Consider the following 18,950-nt stretch of genomic DNA (forward strand, 5'->3'; position numbering starts at 1 on the left):
GATGCACATACACGCAGAACACATATTTTGAAATTGGGAACCACACAAATGACTGGCTATATACATGTTGTGACAAACTTTGCATCGAGTGCTCACAAAAAAACAAGTCACCAGCTGCCACTTTAATGTAGTAAATATCTAAATAAAATGAACAACAACTATACTAATCTTGCTTTAAGAAATCAGTCCTACACTGCAAAAAATGACTCTCTTACATAGTATTTTTGTCTCGTTTTCAGTAGAAATATTATTTAAATTAAAATGCTTTTTCTTGATGAACAAAATGACCTAAGAAAATAAGTCTAGTTTTAGACTTAATAAATAAATGCACACAATTTAAGTGAATTTGTGCTTAAAACAAGCAAAAATATCTGCCAATGGTGTGAGAAATGAAAAACTTAATTCAAGCACAATTTTCTCACCCCATTGTTAGATATTTTTGCTTGTTTAGGCACAAATTTACTTTAAGTGTATATTTTTGTCTAAAAACTAGACATTTTCTTAGGTAACTTTGCTCATCAAGAAAATACATCTTGATTTAAGAATTTTTAGTTTTTCTACTAAAAACAAGATAAAAATCCTAAGTTAGAAACTGATTTTTTGCAGTGTAGATTCAATTGCAGAGCTCTGTCTTGGAATTATTCAAGAATTTCTCACTGTAAAACCTAAAAGTTAACTAAACTCAAACCATTTAAGAAAACCGGTTGCATTAAACCATTTAAGTTTTAAAACACATAGATTTGAGTACTGTGAACTTAAACAAATTGAGTCACATGCAGTTATGCACTTATATTTAAGTTCACACTAACTAAATATAAGTGCATAATTGCACAAGACTTAAGTTCACAGTACTCAAATGTATGTTTTTTTTAAAACTTAATGGGTTAAGGCAACCGATTTCCTTAAATGGTTTAAGTTAACTGTTAGGTTTTACATTGTAAAGCATATACTAGTGTTGGGCGATATGCCAAATTTTTCAATCGTCATATCGTCAGCCTGTTGGATCGCCGATACACGATCTTATCGCCTGGGGGCGGAGCAATTAGTTTACTTATTTGATAATTTATTTAATAATTTATCAACTTAGTTATATACTTTTGCGTATTTTACTTTTTATAATTTACTAATTATATAATTAATATACGTTGATTACATTACTTTTTATCTGAGGAAATGACACACCGGAAATTGTAGACTAATCGTTGTTCATAAGTGCTAGCAAAGATGGAGTTGGTTAACAAGAAAAACGTGACATCACCTATTTGGCAGTTTTTTGGATTTAAACCAGATGAGAAAGGAGAGCCCAAGGACATAACTCAAGCAATCTGCAAAGTTTGCATGAACGTTGTGTCTGTAAAAGAGTCTCAAACGACAAACTTGTTCGTACATTTGCGAACTCATCACCCCGCCGAGGCTGCTAAACTAGCACCAAAAGAAGCTGCTGCAGTTACGGTCAGCAAAGTTCCGACTCAGCAATCCATCGTCGGAGCTTTTGCAAAAAGCACCAAGTACAAGCGAAACAGTGAAAGGTGGGCCCGATGCACGGCAGCTGTTTCCAAGTACATCGCGAAGGAGATGGTTTCCTATCATACCGTTGAAAAGGAAAGTTTTAAAGAATTACTTAAGACATTTGACAAACAGTACGAGTTGCCGGGCCGCAAGTACTTTGCGAAAACTGCTATCCCTGATCTCTACAATAAAACGAGGGAGATCATCGCAAAAGATTTGAAAGTGGTTGATTTTGTCGCTTTGACTACAGACATGTGGTCAAGCATAAATATGACCCCCTACATGGCTGTTACAGTCCATTATATTTCTGAGGACTGGAAACTGCATGCAAAATGCCTCGAAACAACATTCATACCAGAGAACCACACTGCAGACGTACTGTCCGAGGCGCTGAAAGAGGTTTTGCTCGATTGGGGCATAGAAGAAACTAAAATTTCCTGCATCACCACTGACAACGGGGCCAATATTGTTGCGGCCATACGAGGCCTCAAATGGCCATGGCTAAACTGTTTTGGCCATAACTTGAATGTGGCAGTGAATTATTCACTACAAAAGGAAAAACCAAAAACTGACCGTGCTTTTGGCATCTGTCGTTCAATTAATGGAGCATTCTCTCACAGCTGGCAGAGACGACGAGAGCTCCGCAAGGCGCAGGAACAGCTCAATCTACCTCAAACCATGCTGATAACGGTAAGTGAACAAATAAATCTTAATTCATTAATGTTTCCCTAGAAATATTATAATAAATAGCCTAATCCTAATGATAGACTAAATAATGAAAACATTAATAGCTAATAGAATAATTGTTATTTATTATTATTATTATTATTACTATTATTATTATTATTAGTAGTAGTAGTAGTATTATTATTATTATTAGTAGTAGTATTATTAGTATTGTTATTATTATTTAAATTATTATTATTGTAGGATTGTGCAACTCGTTGGGGATCAACATATGCCATGATAATAAAAATCCTGGAACAACTCCCTGCAATCAAACGGGTTTTTGCTGATGACAAGAGTCGTCGCACGCTCCCAAACGTAACTTGGCAGGACATTGCGATACTAGAGGCTGTCAAAGATGGGTTGAAGCCTGTAGCAGAATTCACTGATATTTTATCAGCTGAGAATTATGTGACCGTCTCATCTCTGCTGCCGATGCTGCGTCTAATGACGAATATTCTGAAAGAGGAGACGACTGATGTAAAGATGATGGCAGAAATTAAAAAAGGAATCTTACAGAAACTTGATTCGAAATATGATGACAGCACACTTCAGTTGTTGCGCAAAGCCACCCTCCTTGACCCACGCTATAAGGTGGACCATATTGATGCCGAACACCTTGATGTGCTCAAAAGTCAGCTTGAGGTTGAGATGGTAACATTCTGGAAAGAAAAAAACAAGCCACCTGTACGCATCAGAGTGGAGGAGGAGGAAGAGGAGGAAGAAAAAGAAGTAGATGAGGCAGCTGCTGAGATGCAGCCGGCTAAGCGGACCAAAACACTGGGACGTCTTCTGGGTAAAATAAAGCAGTCTACGTCCGCAATACCCGCAGACCAGCGAGCAAAATTGGAGATCACATCCTACTTGCAAGAGGAAGTAATTGATGGGGATGACAAGCCACTAGAATGGTGGAAAGAAAACGGAAGCCGCTTTCCTTTACTGGCAAACATGGCTAGAAAATACCTGTGCATTACCGCAACCAGCACTCCATCGGAACGCGTGTTCAGTGCAGCGGGCAACATAGTAACTCCCCACCGCAACCTTCTCAAACCTGAGAGAGTAAACCAGCTGGTTTTCTTATCAAAAAATCTGTAGGCACCTGAATTGCATAATAATAATTGTTGTCTTAATTGTTTCTGGCTTGTGTTCGTTTTAGGAATAAGTTTACTCCAGTACATTTGAGGTGATTTAATTATTTTGCCCTATAGTTTAAGTTATTTAATTGTTTTTTATTTATTAAAGCCTATTTTGCTATTTATTATTTTTAGGCTATACCGTCACACTGGTGTCGCAGCCTGTCTATTTTAACGGACATTTTATTTATGTAGCCCATACAGCGGGCAAGGGCTAAAACAAATATTTTTACTATAGGCTACATTGTTTGCTGACATTTAAGTATTTTACTGCACTTCAACAAAAAAATCTTATCTAAACGGCCTATGTGCTAGCCTAGAAATCTAGACGCACCCTAGCGGCCGCAAAATATATTTGCTGCCAGGGTTTAGTCTAGGCACTCACAATACACTTAACAGCTCCAAAAACCAAAATTTGGTCAGGCCAATCACATCGTGTGTAGCGTCTGTGGGGCGGGCTTAACATGATGACGACAGAGCTGCGACGGTTCCTACTTGAAAACTTCGTTCTTCGTTGCTCTGATTGGTCATAGCGCTATCCTATTGCGTGCAGAGGCATTTTGAGGGACAACCTTATATCCCGCCCCTTGCATTGAGCCGTTTGTGTGAAGAGTTGCCAGACCTTACATCTTGATGTAGGTCTGGCTAACCAGGCTACCTATGTGCAATATTTTTTGTTCATTGTTGTTCAGTTGTTAAGTCGTTTGAAATAAAGCTGCTTTTACTTTTTTGACTGATTATTCTGTTCGGATCTATATAGCCTATAATTATAATATAGCAATTTGTTATTGTATTATTATAAAGTATAAAAAATTTACATTAATGAAAAGAAACAAAAAATGCCTGATGATTATGCCGTTTTTTGCCATGGCTCATGTGAATTTGTGAAGGTAGGGCTAGGCTGATCACTTGTAATAAAATTCTGAAACTACACGTAGTTTAGTAGTCTTTAAAAACATTTTTCACTTAAGAGTAATTAATTTTTACATTTTAAAAGCGCAAGATGCTGCACACGCAGTATGCGCCGCATAGCCAGTGCAACACCACCCGCTATGATGTTGATGTGAATAAGATTTAGCAGAATAAGTAGAATTAATTTAATGATGATGATAATAATAATAACTATGATCATAATATTTTTTATCTAATAATGACAAGTAAAATATAAATTACATTAATTACATTAAATATCGTCTTGAAATCGCCAACAGCTTCAGCTTTGGGCGATCTCTCTGCCTATCGTCGATACACGATACTATCGTCTATCGGCACAACCCTAGCATATACTTGTCAGCAAACGTAACATTGATGCACCCTCATCTGGACAGACATCTCTTTGGAGCCCTTTGGAAATATAAAAGTATGTATAAGTATTTGGCATAATACTAATACACATATACGTATACACATACACACACACGACAAATCAAATGACATAGAATTAAAGTTGTACATTTTAGAAAGTTTACATTAAACCAGTGGTTCTTAACGTTATTCCTGGAGGCCCACTGCCCTGCATGTTTTGTATATCTCTTTTATCTGACAGACGTAGTTCAGTTCATGGAGATCCCTTCTAATGACCTGATGATTTGAATCAGGTGTGTTAAATAAGGGAGACATACAAAATGTGCAGGGCAGTGGGTCTCCAGGAATAACGTTAAGAATCACTGCATTAAACTGTACAAAGATACAACAATATATGATCAAAGAACTTCTTAATATACATCTTCTTACTTCATTTTCTGTGTTGATGTCCTCAGAGTCTCTGTGTTGTTCTGCAGCTTCATTACAGTAGGCTACTTCAATATAGTTGTCTATCAAACACAGAATAAAAAAAATAAGAAAGAATCACATACATCATAACACATCTATTTACGATTTAACCTCTTTAATTTAATTATTAAACTTACATCATTTTGGCCAGATTGCAGTGACATCAATTTCTTCAGTGTCTGGATCAGTCTGATGTTTTAGCTTTCACTGTTACTTCATTATATTTCTCTGGCAAACACAGAATTTAAAATTAAAATCACAATACATCCGTTTACTATTTAACATGTTTGATTTTAATTTAATGTAATCATTGAATGATTAAACATACATCATCTTTACCCAGAAACCTCTTCATCGTCCACAAAGTTGACCACAGTGTACATGACCTCTGTAAACACAAACATGAATAGACTTCATATTTAAAAAGATGAAGAACAGCAAACATATAACGTTTAAATATATTATGACTCCAAGCTTCTTTACAATTAGCATCTAGGTTCTCTTAAAGTGAAGCTGGCTTTGTTACAAATCAATATAAAGCTATTAAAACAGTCTTGAAAAATAAGCAGCATCTACCAGAACTGAATGAGCTTTTAAAACAACAAAAGAGCGTCTGTATCATTTAAAATAGCAGAGAGAGAGAGACACTTGCTAGCTGCTAACATTTCAAACACACGAGTTACTGTTGTTTTGTTTGTTTTAATCAAATAACGTCTCATCTTGGCTTCTTTAAAGTTTTGTTTTTAAAAATTTAAAAACATCGAATTGATTCTTTTAACAGCCCGGTTTGAATGTTACTTCGCGTATTTCTAACATCATGTTTACCGCTGTGTACCACGTATAACCTTAATGTTTTACTGTAGTGATGTTAATCCTGATACGGAGGCTTCGAAGCGTGTATCGAGCACGTCCGGTATTCTCCGGCGGAGCTCTGTATCGAGGCATGTGTCATTTGGGGGCGATGACGTCACTGGTGACGTTCGAAGCCTCGTTTGAGGGCAGCGCTTCAGTAAGGGTTCGGTTTTGGCGGGACGCTTTGGTTATAAGAAGTGTCAAACCTCTTCTGGATCTCGAGGGTTGTCAGTGGTAAGAGACAGTGAGTAGGTTCGTTAGATTTGCTAATTGTTCTTAACGTTTTGCTTTGCAATAGTATGGAGTCAGCTAAAAAGAGAAGGTATTCACCTGTTTGGGAGTTTTTTGAATTGATCTCTCCCAATAAGGTATGTTGATTTTTTTGTCTTGTCTTTAGCCTAATTATGTTATTATTTCATGATGTTATTAATAAAGGATTTAAATACCTTTCAATGTTCAATGTCTATAGATTGACCCTCCTACTGGTGTTATTTAAATCCTAGGTGAAATGCTTACTCTGTGATAAAGAGCTTGGATATAATTCCAACACCTCATCTATGCTGAGGCATTACGTGCCCTGCATGATAAGGAGACTAGAGCTGGACCTAGCCAAAGTAGGTGTATATATATATATATATATATATATATATATATATATATTTATTTATTTATTTATATTTATACACACACACACACACACACACTTTTTTTTAGGTTCAAGGAAACAGGAATTGGATGAGGCCTTGGTTGATATGGTGGCAAAGGATTGTCAGCCATTCACCTTGGTAGAGGATAAAGGGTTCAGGGCATTTGTTCACAAACTGGACCCTACATATATTCTGCCTACAAGACAGGTATGTGTCATCATTGATATGCACTCAAAATATTTATATAAAGAATTCCACATGTAATTATCTTTCATTTTATTTTCAGACTCTAAAATCTATGGTGGCAGAAAAATTCAAAAAGGCCAAAGAGGAAGCTAAGGCCCAGGTCAAGAAAGCTGTGGCAGTAAGCGTGACAGCAGATATGTGGACCTCAATGAATATGGACGCTTATCTTGCTGTTACATGCCATTTCATAAATGAGGGAACACTTAATACTGTTCTTTTAGGAGTGCAGGAATTTCCACAAGCACACACTGCTGCAAATTTAGCAGCTGTAAAGGCTTCTATCATGGAAGAATGGGGAATTACACACAAAGTAACTTCTCTAGTTACAGATGCTGCAGCCAATATGTTGGCATGTGCCAGGGAGCTCAATTTAAAACATTCTGTTTGTATTGCACATGTTTTAAATTTAATGGTGAAAAAGGCACTAGACCAGACTCCTGGGGCCTCATTTATCAACAGTGCGTAGAAAAGGTTCTATATTTGTACCTACGAATGAAATTTAGAATGTGTCTAAGTACAAAAAAATCGGGATTTATCAAACGTGCGCACCGGGTTCGTACGCACATCAGTAAGTAATCATTGATGATAAATCCCAAGTGTTCTTAAGCACCATGCTCGTGCACGTTCATGGTCATTTGCATTCCGAAACGCCTCCGATGAACCATATATGGTGACAACACCTCCCGTTATAAGTCACGTGGTTGTGCTTTTTCCCTCATCGCAATAATGGCAAAGAGAGCGTAAAAGAGGAACTTTACAGACACAGAAATTGAGTTACTGGTGGATGAGGTTAATAACACATCTGTTTGGTTCACTTAGTACGGGAGGAATGACTAACAAAAGAAAACAAATCTGCATGGGAACATGTTACCAGTGAGTTTAATTCCATTGGGTATGAGAACACTTCTAGAAATAAAAAAGTGGTTTGACATTAAATTATCAGCCAAAAAAAAAAAAAAAACGCGTCACAGCACACCGACGTGAAATCAGTCCAACTGTAGGAGGACAGACAATGACAGAACTTGGACAGCCGCATAACCATCATCATCGGCGCGATCTTTGAAAACGCGCTCCCGGCGGAATGGATTATTTGCCAAGTCTTTCAATAATGCAAGATAAGCCATTGCACTGTGTCAAGCATTTGACGGAGCTTTCTTACATAGGGTTAGACACTAATTTCATTAATTAGCTTCAACACTGATTTGCAGTTACTTTATTAACAGTAATCATTTTTAACACCTTGGGGTGGATAATAAATAGACAAAGTGTTCTTTTAACGCTGGGGATGGACGGTCCTGTGTAGTATCGCTATTCTACCACTAGATGCTCTGCGTACGCATACTCCGAGGTGTGCGTATATTTACACACATTTCTACGTATAAGTGCAATTTGATAAATTCCACACTTTGCGTAAAACTGTTCCTACGCACACTTTACGCACACTTCTGTGCGTACGAACGCTTGATAAATGAGGCCCCTGGACTTCCTGACCTGAGAACAAAGGCCAGAAAGCTTGTAAGTTTGTTCAGATGCAGCACCACTGCTAAGGTATGTCACAGAATATTCACATAGCATTTCACATAATGTTCTTGTCAGTCTTGTCATCATCAATATTGTAAAATACATTTACTACATTATTTATCATGTCATTCTAAGTGTCCCTCATATACTTATGTTCCTATTTTTTGTACAGGAAAGACTTGTGCAAATGCAGTTACACTTAGGGAAAACACATCTGAAACTGCTACAAGAAGTGGAAACTCGCTGGAACAGCACCTTTCTAATGTTTCAGCGACTTCATGAGCTGAGAGAGGCGGTGGGTGCAACTATGGCATCCCTTCAAACCGATACTTCTCCACTCACATCTGAGGAGTATTTTTACATTGGGGAGTGTCTGGGTGTTTTGTCTCCTTTCTATGAGGCAACCGTGGAGCTGTGTGAGGAGAAGCAGGTATCTGCATCCAAAATAATTCCTCTACTTAAAATGGTGGATCATGCATTATCTGAGGAAATGGGGAAGAAAACATCAGTGATGGCCAAACAGTTGGCAGAAATGATGATGCGACAGCTGAGAGAAAAAATGCATAATTTGCAATCAATGAGTATTCTTACTTTTTTCAACTCTTCTGGACCCACGTTTTAAAACACTTGGTTTCCTCAGTCCATCTAAGGGCAATGAAGCTGTTAAGAGACTGACTTCTGAATGTGCATTTATAATTTCACACGAAACACCACCACCCACAGCACAGGCAGTGCCGCCTCAAGATGAGGGATCTTCAACAACAGGTACTGTATGTTGTTCATGCTGTATACTATGCTGACATTTACCCATACCATTTAATAAATATTTAATAAATAATAAACTTGTGGCGTCATTTAGATGCAACTGTTGAGCAATAGGGGTGGCACGGTCCATGAAAAAAATCCGAACCGTTCGGTTCGCTTGTCTCGGTTCGGAGCGCGTGTGTACCGCACGGTTCAACGGTTCATGGCATGCGCAATGTAGTCTCATGCCCTGTATGTGACCTCAGATAGCGTGTTTCCCTTTCGCGCGAAAGAAGAGGTGACTGGTTTGGAGTATAAGTACTGCAGGTTATGTTACGTGTAGAAATGGCAAGTGGGAGAGAAAAGGAAGTCTGCCCGCAGTTGGAGGATGCGCCAGCGTCGTATAAGTTTGGTGTGTGGAAACATATTTTTATTTCATGTTACTTATGATGACAGCGGAAATAAAACAATAGATAGAACTGCAGTCTATGGGTTGAATATGCTCCAACAGCCACAGGAGATCGCCTTCTCTCCGACCATTTATCTAATCTGAGGTACTGACAACAATGTTTTACGTCTTTTCATATTCAGCGCTATTTTTAGCCTTTCATTGATAAAATTAAAGCGGCTGATTTCCGCGTAGTTTCATTTTGCTAGCGTGTGAAAGTTGCGCGATCTTATTTCAGAAATTTCCCCTCAAAGTAATCAGGACAGAAGTGGTCAAAAGTGGACAAAAGAGACTTAAAGAGATTTTAATATTACAGGTGCAAAGGTTATGTTTCTCTCTCGTCCACATAAATTCTCAGTATTAAAGCAGCCTCTCAGTGATAAATCTAAGAGCTACACTGAAGTTGGCATTTTAATAAATGCAAGTTATCTTTGTGTGCTAAAAATGCACATAAAGTTTATGTAGATGGCAATACACATTCTCTTTTTTGCCAATTAAATGAAAAGCATGTTGAAATCATCAATGTCTTCCCTCTTGCTCTATCAAAATCTCATCTGGCTTTCCTCAGAGATGGTCCAATGTGCTTAAAGTCAAATTCAGTTTGTGCATGATTACATGATATAACTTTTTTTAATACTGTATCATAAATTATGGATAATTAATACATTAATAAGATAATACATTTCTGGAGTGTTAAAAATTTAAAGAAAAGATAACAACAAGAACCGTACTGAACCGTGAACCGTGACCATAGAACCGTGATACGAACTGAACCGAGGGTTTTGTGAACCGTGCCACCCCTATTGAGCAAACTAAAAAAGCCCAAAACAATACAGCAGATGCCATGGTGGAGGTTCAGCGCTACTTGGTGGAGACAAATATTGCAAGAGGAGAGGACCCTCTGAACTACTGGGCAACACAGAAGAAGTTTTACCCTCACCTATATGTCCTATCACAAAAGTTTTTGTGTTGTCAGGCGTCTTCTGTCCCATGTGAGCGAATATTTTCCAAGGCTGGGGAGATTGTTTCAAAAAAGAGAAACAGAATCAGCCCAAAGGTGGTTAAACAGATATTGTTTTTAAACAAAAATAAATAACACACATAGACCCCCCCCCAATGTTACACAAGCACTTTCACTGCCCTCAGTGTAGTCTTACACAAGCACTTTCACTGCCCCTTGTCAATATGAATAACTTATTGACATTTCTTTAATTAAGTTTAAAGAACTCAAGTTTTTCTCTGTACAAGCACAACTGCACAGTTACAAAATGAAGAAACAACATTCTTCATAAATACTTATAATAACTTTATTTACATTTGTGTGTGTGTGTATATATTATAATATATATATATTAGTGATTCCTCTAGCACACATTATTGCGCTGTCATTCCCCCAATGATCAGCAGGTGTCACTTGCGTGCATTTGAAGCCTCGAGAAATGAACCACTTTATAACACATCTGGCTGGAAAGCTTCAAAGCTTTATGAAGCTTCGTCTCGCCACCACTATTTTACTGTTTGTGCTTTAAATTCAAACAGTTCTAGTATAAAAACAAAAACGAATCATAGTAAATAACATAATATGAACAAATAGGCAACCGATCAGCGCGATGCAGACAAATGAATTAAATCAAACTTACCTTACTGTTAATGAGCAAACAAACAAATAAGAGACGGAGTAGTCCAGGCAGTAACGGTTCGCGATTTTGAATTTTCCCGTCAAGCCCATAGGTTGAGCAGTCGCACCTGAAGGGTGGGGGCAGTCAGATGAGTGGGTGCAGGTGCATTCTGGGAAATGTAGTCCTTTTCTTTAATATACTTTTTTATAATCCGCATTTTCACACTATGCATTGTTCTTTATACTTGATTATTAATAAAAAATAAAAAATATTTTTATAAAGTTTATTACGTTTACAAAACATGTTTAGTTGACAAACATGTTAACAGTTATTTTGAATGATGCTCAGATTTTCTTAAATATAAAATCTTTGTGAATCAGCACCTTCTTGATGAAATACAAAACTCTTTAAACATGCCTTAGGAATTATCTCTGGGTTTAGTGGATTAACTGCTCATCATTGGAAACATTGAACGTATACCTAAATGAATTCTTACTTAAATATAAGTAAATATAAACTAATGCTGAGTTAAGACATGTAACTTACTGAACTTACTTAACTACAAAATGAACTCAAATTAATTTATTGTAAATGACTGCATTAACTAACAATGAAAAACATGTCATGTTGTAGTTAATGATGACTCTTCAATAGTTTATGATTAGGATATGCTGTAACTCAGCATTAGTTCATGTAGGAGCCATAAAATTAACTAAACATTTAAATATTGTAAATATAGTGTTTAATATCTCAATGTTCATGTTCACTTGTTTTATGGTGTTTTGTGCTCCCCCTGTGGTGAATGGTAAGAATTGTACCTGCCTTGGCACTTCCTGTGGGTAGCCATATTAGACAGGAAGTGATGTGGCAAGGGTAAGTGGGAAGGGAGACAGTTTTTTGACCTACATACACAATATGGAGTTGGATGTATTTTTCACTTGTATTTGAACTCTTTCAATTAAATCATCCTCATTTCAGCTATGGAGTAGTGTCAATTTTACTTTCCCACCAGAAATGGCTAGATTCAAAGGGAAGCCATTACATTAGTCAAAAAACTCCCAAGAAGGACATGCAAACATGCATGAGGTAGGCCCAAACAAGGCCTGGATTCGAAATAACTAAGCCATCTGTGAAAGTTCCCGGACAAGGAATTCATCAAGTTTGTGAGTAACCACTGGGATATTTTTCTCTATCAGAATGCTGTCACTGTTGAGTATGCTGGCTTTGATCAAGGAAATGCATATGTGACCAGTCACGGAAAGTAGGGACACAAGTCGGATCTGGGCATTTTGAGTTATTCACAGATTCTGAAAGTGCAGTTTCTAAGCTTTCCAACGATGTGTAACACATGGAAATCTGATAAGATTTGGAGAAGTTGTGGCCATTTGAATATAGGAACTCAGAAATACTCAAACCGAGAAAATCGAGACGAAAGGGACTCTTCTTTTCAGCTGGGGGAGACAATAGGGCTCATTTACATCTCATTTAGCTAAGCCATGCCCCCTGTAAAACCCTTTTTGAGATGTTCTAGCATCATATGTAGTATTTTATGACCAAATGACAACCCGCAAAAATAAACATGACTCTTTTACCTTTGTGGGGATCACAAGTCGAATCCAGTCTGTTTCAGATTATCCAATGACCATATTTGTCCACAAATGCGTATAATCCGTGAAATATAGATTGTTTACATCAGATTTCGCATGAATGTCTGGTAATACAATATAATATATAATCTGAAGACTATTTAAATCGTAACATGTAAGGGTATATGAGCTTACACTCCGTTAAACACATGAACCCGCCTTCAAAGTTTGTATTTAAAATAGGGAAGTAGTATAATAGATCATCCAAACAGCGCCGTCGAAAACGTGACATCCTTTAGAGAGGTTACCAATGGCTCGCTCGTTCCTCCATCAGCCAATGACTTCATGGAAAATATTGATAGACAAAACATGTAGCCAATTATATGAAGAATACAACGATATCTGTGTAACTTCTGTGTGTTTGGACTCATGCTGCGCTGCAAGAACTGACATACAGATGACGTCAAAGTACCGCGAGAGCGAGTCGAAATTAAACTACTCCGTAAGATTTCTTGAAGAGCTCTCGCGGTACTTTGACGTCTTGACTGCGGCGCCGCATAAAGTCAGTGACGCGGCTGACGTACGATGCGGCTGACTGTTATTTGTTCCGCCCCAGCTTCTTTTATTTTTCTTTTGTTTTGTGCGCCCGAGCTTTACAGTCTGGGGAGACGCAGGCTATAAGTTTGAGAAAAAAAAAAAAAAAACTTAGCAAACATATCTGAGGAACAGGGCAGCGCGTCACTACAGTCACGTGACTTCACGCTCGAGCCGGAAGAGAAGACAATGCTGAATAAAGTCGTAATTCTGCTATTTTTGGACCAAACTGTATTTTCGATGCATCAACACAATCTTACTGACCCACTGATGTCACATGGACTACTTTGATGATGTTTTTATTAACTTTCTGGACATGGAAACCATACATAGATTTTCAATGAAGGGGAAAGCTCTCGGACTAAATCTAACGATAAAACATCTTAAACTGTGTTCCGAAGATGAACGGAGGTCTTCCGAGTTTAGAACGACATAAGGGTGAGTCATTACTTACATTATTTTCATTTTTGGGCGAACTATCCTTATTTAGTAGTCACGCTGTTCCTTTTGGGGGCGGAGGCGAAAACACAAGCTTATCCAGTATGTAAATATACACACAGACAATGACGCCCCCCGCTGCACGCTAGAATCTCCGGAAAAACAAACCTATTTTAACCGCAAAATGTACGCTTTTAAATATACAAAAACTGCTATCTCAAACATGTAGAGGCTTCTTCGTGATCTCAACTAACAGATTCTGCAATAAAACGAAAATCACAAATTTCGAAAAAAAAACTTTGTTTCTCATTTTCTCGAAACTTGTGCTGCCGACTTGAGTCCCTGGTTTCCGTGACGGGTCACATATGATATAAGAAGCTGATGCTTATGTGAATGCCTGATGCCTGCTGTTTCAATGGATTTCATGTTTAATTGAATTGTCTGTGTTAAGTATGGATCACGAAGGGTCTCAAGGCGAGGTTCCTATCCAAAATGTTGCATCTCTTAGTGCTATGCGAAGAGGGAGGCTTGGTGTTTGTACTCGAAGGATGAATGAACTGAAAGCATTGTTTGTTCACTGTTACGATGCTGAATTGATGAGAAGCACTGTGGAAGCATTTTATAGTGCACTTGAAGACTTTAAGAATGCTCATAGGCTTGTGCAAGAGAACCTGCCTGATGACATTAGAGAGAATGAACGCATTGATTGGTTTGAGCCCAAAATGTTCTACTTTTGAGATTTTTACGAAGGAATTGGAGACGTGGAAGTGTGGAGATGTTCAAAAGGATCCACAAGCGTTCATAGGGCCCAATGACAGTGCTTCGAATGTGTCCAAAAGGTCACATAAATCTCATAGATCCCATTGTTCGAATGTGTCGTCATCAGTGTCTTCATTGAAGATTAAGGTAGCTGCTGATAAAGCAGCCCTTCTTGCCCGTAAAGCTGTATTGGAGCAGAAGCATGCTCTTGAAATGGAAAAGGCTGCTTTGAATATGAAACTGGAGACAATGAACTTGGAATGTGATCTAGCTGCAAATGATGCTAAACTAAAAGTTCTGGAGAACTTTGACATTTCTGCAAGTCCAAGTCAACAAATCAGATCTGATGTTATATCACAATCATCTGAACCTAAGGATGGAATGAATGAGTATTTTGGAAAGCACTGTATCGATCATTCTAAGCAGCTACTAACTCAGGATCAAACGTTACCTGGAACATCACCATCCTCTGAGTTTGTCCAACTTGGAGCTATTCCAAAAACTCCGTTGCAAAGAATTCTTCAAGCCCCAAAACCTATGGTTTCACAAAGAAATTATGATAACAAGGCAACAACATCCAATGACTCTATAATGAATGAGCCAAAACAATCAAGCTGTAATAATGATGTGGGACTTACCAATATGAATCTTTCAAATGTGATGCAGAGGCAGGATAATATAGCAGAACTTTTGATCCTTCAGCAAAAGCACACTTTACTCCCCTCCAGAGAGATTCCGGTGTTTGATGGAGACCCGCTAAATTTTTATTCCTTCATGCAAGCCTTTGAATATGGCATAGAAGACAAGACGGATAATTGCAGGGATAGACTTTACTATCTGGAACAATTCACTTCTGGCCAATCAAAGGAACTGGTCCAAAGTTGTTTACATATGGATGCCAGAAGGGGTTATGCAGAAGCTAAAAGGCTCTTGAAACTTAATTTTGGTGATGAAGTGAAAATTACCAGTGCTTATATAGAGAAGGCCCTAAGTTGGTGCAATATCAAGGGTGATGATGGAAAGGCTCTTAATGCTTATGCACTTTACCTAAGAGGCTGTTGTAATGCTGCAGAAGATCTTCCTAATATGTTTGACCTTGATTTGCCATCCAATCTTAGACAGATTGTATCAAAACTTCCATATAAATTAAGGGAAAAGTGGAGGAACACAGCCTGTGATCTTTTTGAACGAACACACAATAGAGCCAAATTCAAGGATGTCGTTACCTTTATTGAAAAACAAGCCAAGATCCTTCAAGATCCTCTTTTTGGCAATATTCAAGACCTCACAACCATGACAAAGGGACCCAAAGCTAGGACTGAGTTTCGTCCCACAAAGTTTGGGAGCAAGAAAAGTTTTGCAACTGTTATATCACCATTGACTTCAAGTACAAGAGACATTAAGGATGTAAAAAACTTAAGTGCAGCACTACAGACCCCTTGTATGTTTTGCTCTGGTAATCATGCTCTGGAATCATGTCATCAGATAACTTTAAAGGCTCATGAAGAGAAGGTTGATTTTCTGAAAGGAAAAGGATTATGTTTTGCCTGTCTTTTGAAGGGGCACATGAGTAAAATGTGTAGAAAACGTTTAGAATGTAAGATTTGTCATAAAAGACATCCAACCATGGGCGTCGGAACCATTATACGTGGGTGGGACAGGACCCACCCACTTTTTAAGACCAATGATAATGGACCCACCCACTTTTTCTCTAATTTAGCGCATTTGTCTGTTCACTTATCAAAGCGCTGTTAGTCCAAATCCATTCCACTAGAGCAGGGATCCCTAACCTTTGCTTTTTTTTACACCGCGGACCCGTTTCAGCTTTTAAACATAATTCGCGGGGGTGAGTGGACGCTGAGTTGCTGTTCAAACATAGTGCTGAAAAACCTAATTTGCCAAATGTATAACGTTTTAAACAGAAGTAAATGTCAAACAACCATGCATTAGGAAAATTAATAACTGCTTTATTTATAGTATATTTTCTATAGACGTGTAAAACCGGATTATTTTATTTTCATTGTTTCACGAGTTTGCCTGCCCATTTAGTCTTAATAATTAACGGTAAACGAACTTAGCTTGGTGTTCTTATAGGCAGCTCAAACCTTTGGTCGGACTCGATCCCCAAGTTCAAGACACAGAAGAAAAAAGGAGGAGATGATGAGGAGAGATGCCAGAAGAATTGCGTCTGTCGCGGAGGCACAGAGACTCGTTTGCTTTTAATGATAATTAACACAGCACTAAATGTGGTTCCTTTCAAACGTTAAAAGTGTAGGCTACTCGTTAAAATATTATTACTGCTGTAAAATAGATTATTTTGATTATGGCACGATCGCTGGATAATTTTCAAGTTTTTTTTACAGAAGCCAATTACTTTTCATTTGCGATATGAACGTCTTTATTGTTATTATTTGCGAGGTACATTTGCAAATAATTCATAAAGTCATACCTCTGTTTAATCGATTGTGTTTTAGAAGTACACATGCTCAAACTCTTATGACAGCATTGTTTCCCGACGGATATCATAAAATAAAGTAATCTCATTTCCAGAATCTCATATTTATATGAGATTGGGTATAACAAATAAAAAAGGTATACAAAAGTTGTATCAGTTTACCTTCATTCGTTTTTCTTACCTTTTATTTCCTCAAAATAAAAAATAAACATTGTAGCCTACTGTCAGCAGAGTAGAGAAAAAAAAATGACACAGAGAAAGATAAATGAAACATGACATCTGTCATTATTTGCAAAATATTTAAAGGGCTATTACCAGAATTTCGACCGCAATAGGCTACTGTCTTTAATTTAATAAACGCAAATGTTCGGGCTAATTAAAAGGAAACATGAAAATGTCATCTATTGCAGTAAATGTATTTTTCGGGGGGGGGGGGGGGGTATGTGGGGACCCACCCACTTTTCATTTGCTTCCGACGCCCATGCATCCAACAATCCTACATGCTGAGAACATGAACCCTAGAGAGCATCAAGCTTACAAAGACAAAGGCAGCAGTGAGACAACTATAAATGATGAAGGTATTCCTGTTACTATTGCTGTGGTGTCAACAGAACAGGCTGGTTCCCTTGACTATAAACTGGCCATTTTGCCTGTGAAGATCAAAGCCTGTAATGGCAGTAAAATCATTGAGACCTATGCTTTTCTCGACCCGGGAAGTTCTGCTACTTTCTGTACGGAAAAACTCATGGAAGATCTTCAGGTAAGAGGAAGAAGAACAGAAGTTCTTCTTAGGACAATGGGACAAGAGAGGCCAATTTCTACATTCAAACTGGATGGGTTGGAAGTAAGCAGCCTCAATAGTAATAAATTCATGCCACTGCCAGAGGTTTTCACTCAAGCTTCTATACCCGTTGGTAAAGAAAACATTCCTACCAAGGATGATATCAAATGTTGGCCGTACCTTAATGATGTTTGTTTGAATACCATTGATGCAGAAATTAACCTGTTAATTGGAGTTAATGCTACAAAGCTTATGGAACCATGGAGAGTCATTAATAGCCAAGGAGATGGACCTTATGCAGTCTTAACTCAACTAGGATGGCTTATTAATGGCCCATTAGGCAAAGGCCTTCGTGTTACTAGAAATGACAGACGAAAGGTGTTCTGTAATAGGATTTCACTCACTAATTTAGAAGAGCTTCTTGTGAGTCAGTTTAATTATGATTTTCCCGAAAAGGCATGTGATGAGAAATCTGAAGATTCAGTTGAGGATAAGATGTTCCTCAAAATTGCAGCAGATTCTGTAATCAAACAAGATGGTCACTATCAATTGCGCCTTCCATTCCGTCAAGATAACATCTATTTGCCTAATAATCGAAGGATTGCAGAACAGCGAGCAATTAATCTTATGAAGAAATTTCAAAGGGATCATGTGTTCTTTGCTGACTACAAGAAATTCATGAGTGATCTGTTGGAAAAAGGGCATGCTGAAAAGGTGCCACAAGATAATGTACCTGGAATCCCTGGTAGAGTGTGGTACATACCCCATCATGGTGTGTACCATAAGAGAAAAAAGAAGATTAGGGTTGTGTTTGATTGTGCATCCACGTTTCAAGGTACATCTCTTAACCAAGAGCTTCTTCAGGGTCCTGATCTCTCAAACAGCCTTATTGGAGTTCTCCTTAGATTCCGTCAAGAACCTGTAGCAATCATGGCGGATATCGAAGGAATGTTTCATCAGGTTAAAGTTCCACCTGATGATGTTGACTTTCTGCGGTTCTTGTGGTGGCCTAGGGGTGACACTAGTCAGCCATTGGCAGAGTATCACATGTTAGTCCATCTGTTTGGTGCTGTCTCTTCGCCCAGCTGTGCAAACTATGCACTCAAGAAGATAGCAGAG

At 38.0% G+C, this 18,950-nt stretch overlaps 1 protein-coding gene and 1 long non-coding RNA gene across 3 annotated transcripts; one reads left to right on the forward strand and one right to left on the reverse strand.

Moving 5' to 3' along the window:
* The first annotated feature begins 1,224 nt into the window (after positions 1-1,224).
* On the forward strand, positions 1,225-3,397 carry LOC135718332 (E3 SUMO-protein ligase ZBED1). The gene is made up of 3 exons (XM_065240678.1): positions 1,225-2,199; positions 2,440-3,294; positions 3,392-3,397. The coding sequence occupies exons 1-3, from the start codon at positions 1,225-1,227 to the stop codon at positions 3,395-3,397; spliced, it is 1,836 nt and encodes a 611-aa protein (XP_065096750.1).
* A 1,249-nt stretch (positions 3,398-4,646) lies between these two features.
* Positions 4,647-11,756, reverse strand: LOC135718428 (uncharacterized). Of its 2 annotated transcripts, XR_010520784.2 has the most exons (5): positions 11,240-11,756; positions 5,470-5,529; positions 5,279-5,369; positions 5,103-5,182; positions 4,647-4,712 (listed from the first exon to the last, which is right to left on the reverse strand). It is a non-coding gene; the product is annotated as an uncharacterized lncRNA (long non-coding RNA). The 2 variants fall into 2 exon arrangements; XR_010520783.1 differs by lacking the exon at positions 11,240-11,756 and having other exon boundaries at positions 5,470-5,743.
* Positions 11,757-18,950: the final 7,194 nt, after the last annotated feature.

The sequence above is a fragment of the Paramisgurnus dabryanus genome, chromosome 10, assembly GCF_030506205.2.
Source record: "Paramisgurnus dabryanus chromosome 10, PD_genome_1.1, whole genome shotgun sequence".
Taxonomy (NCBI): domain Eukaryota; kingdom Metazoa; phylum Chordata; class Actinopteri; order Cypriniformes; family Cobitidae; genus Paramisgurnus; species Paramisgurnus dabryanus.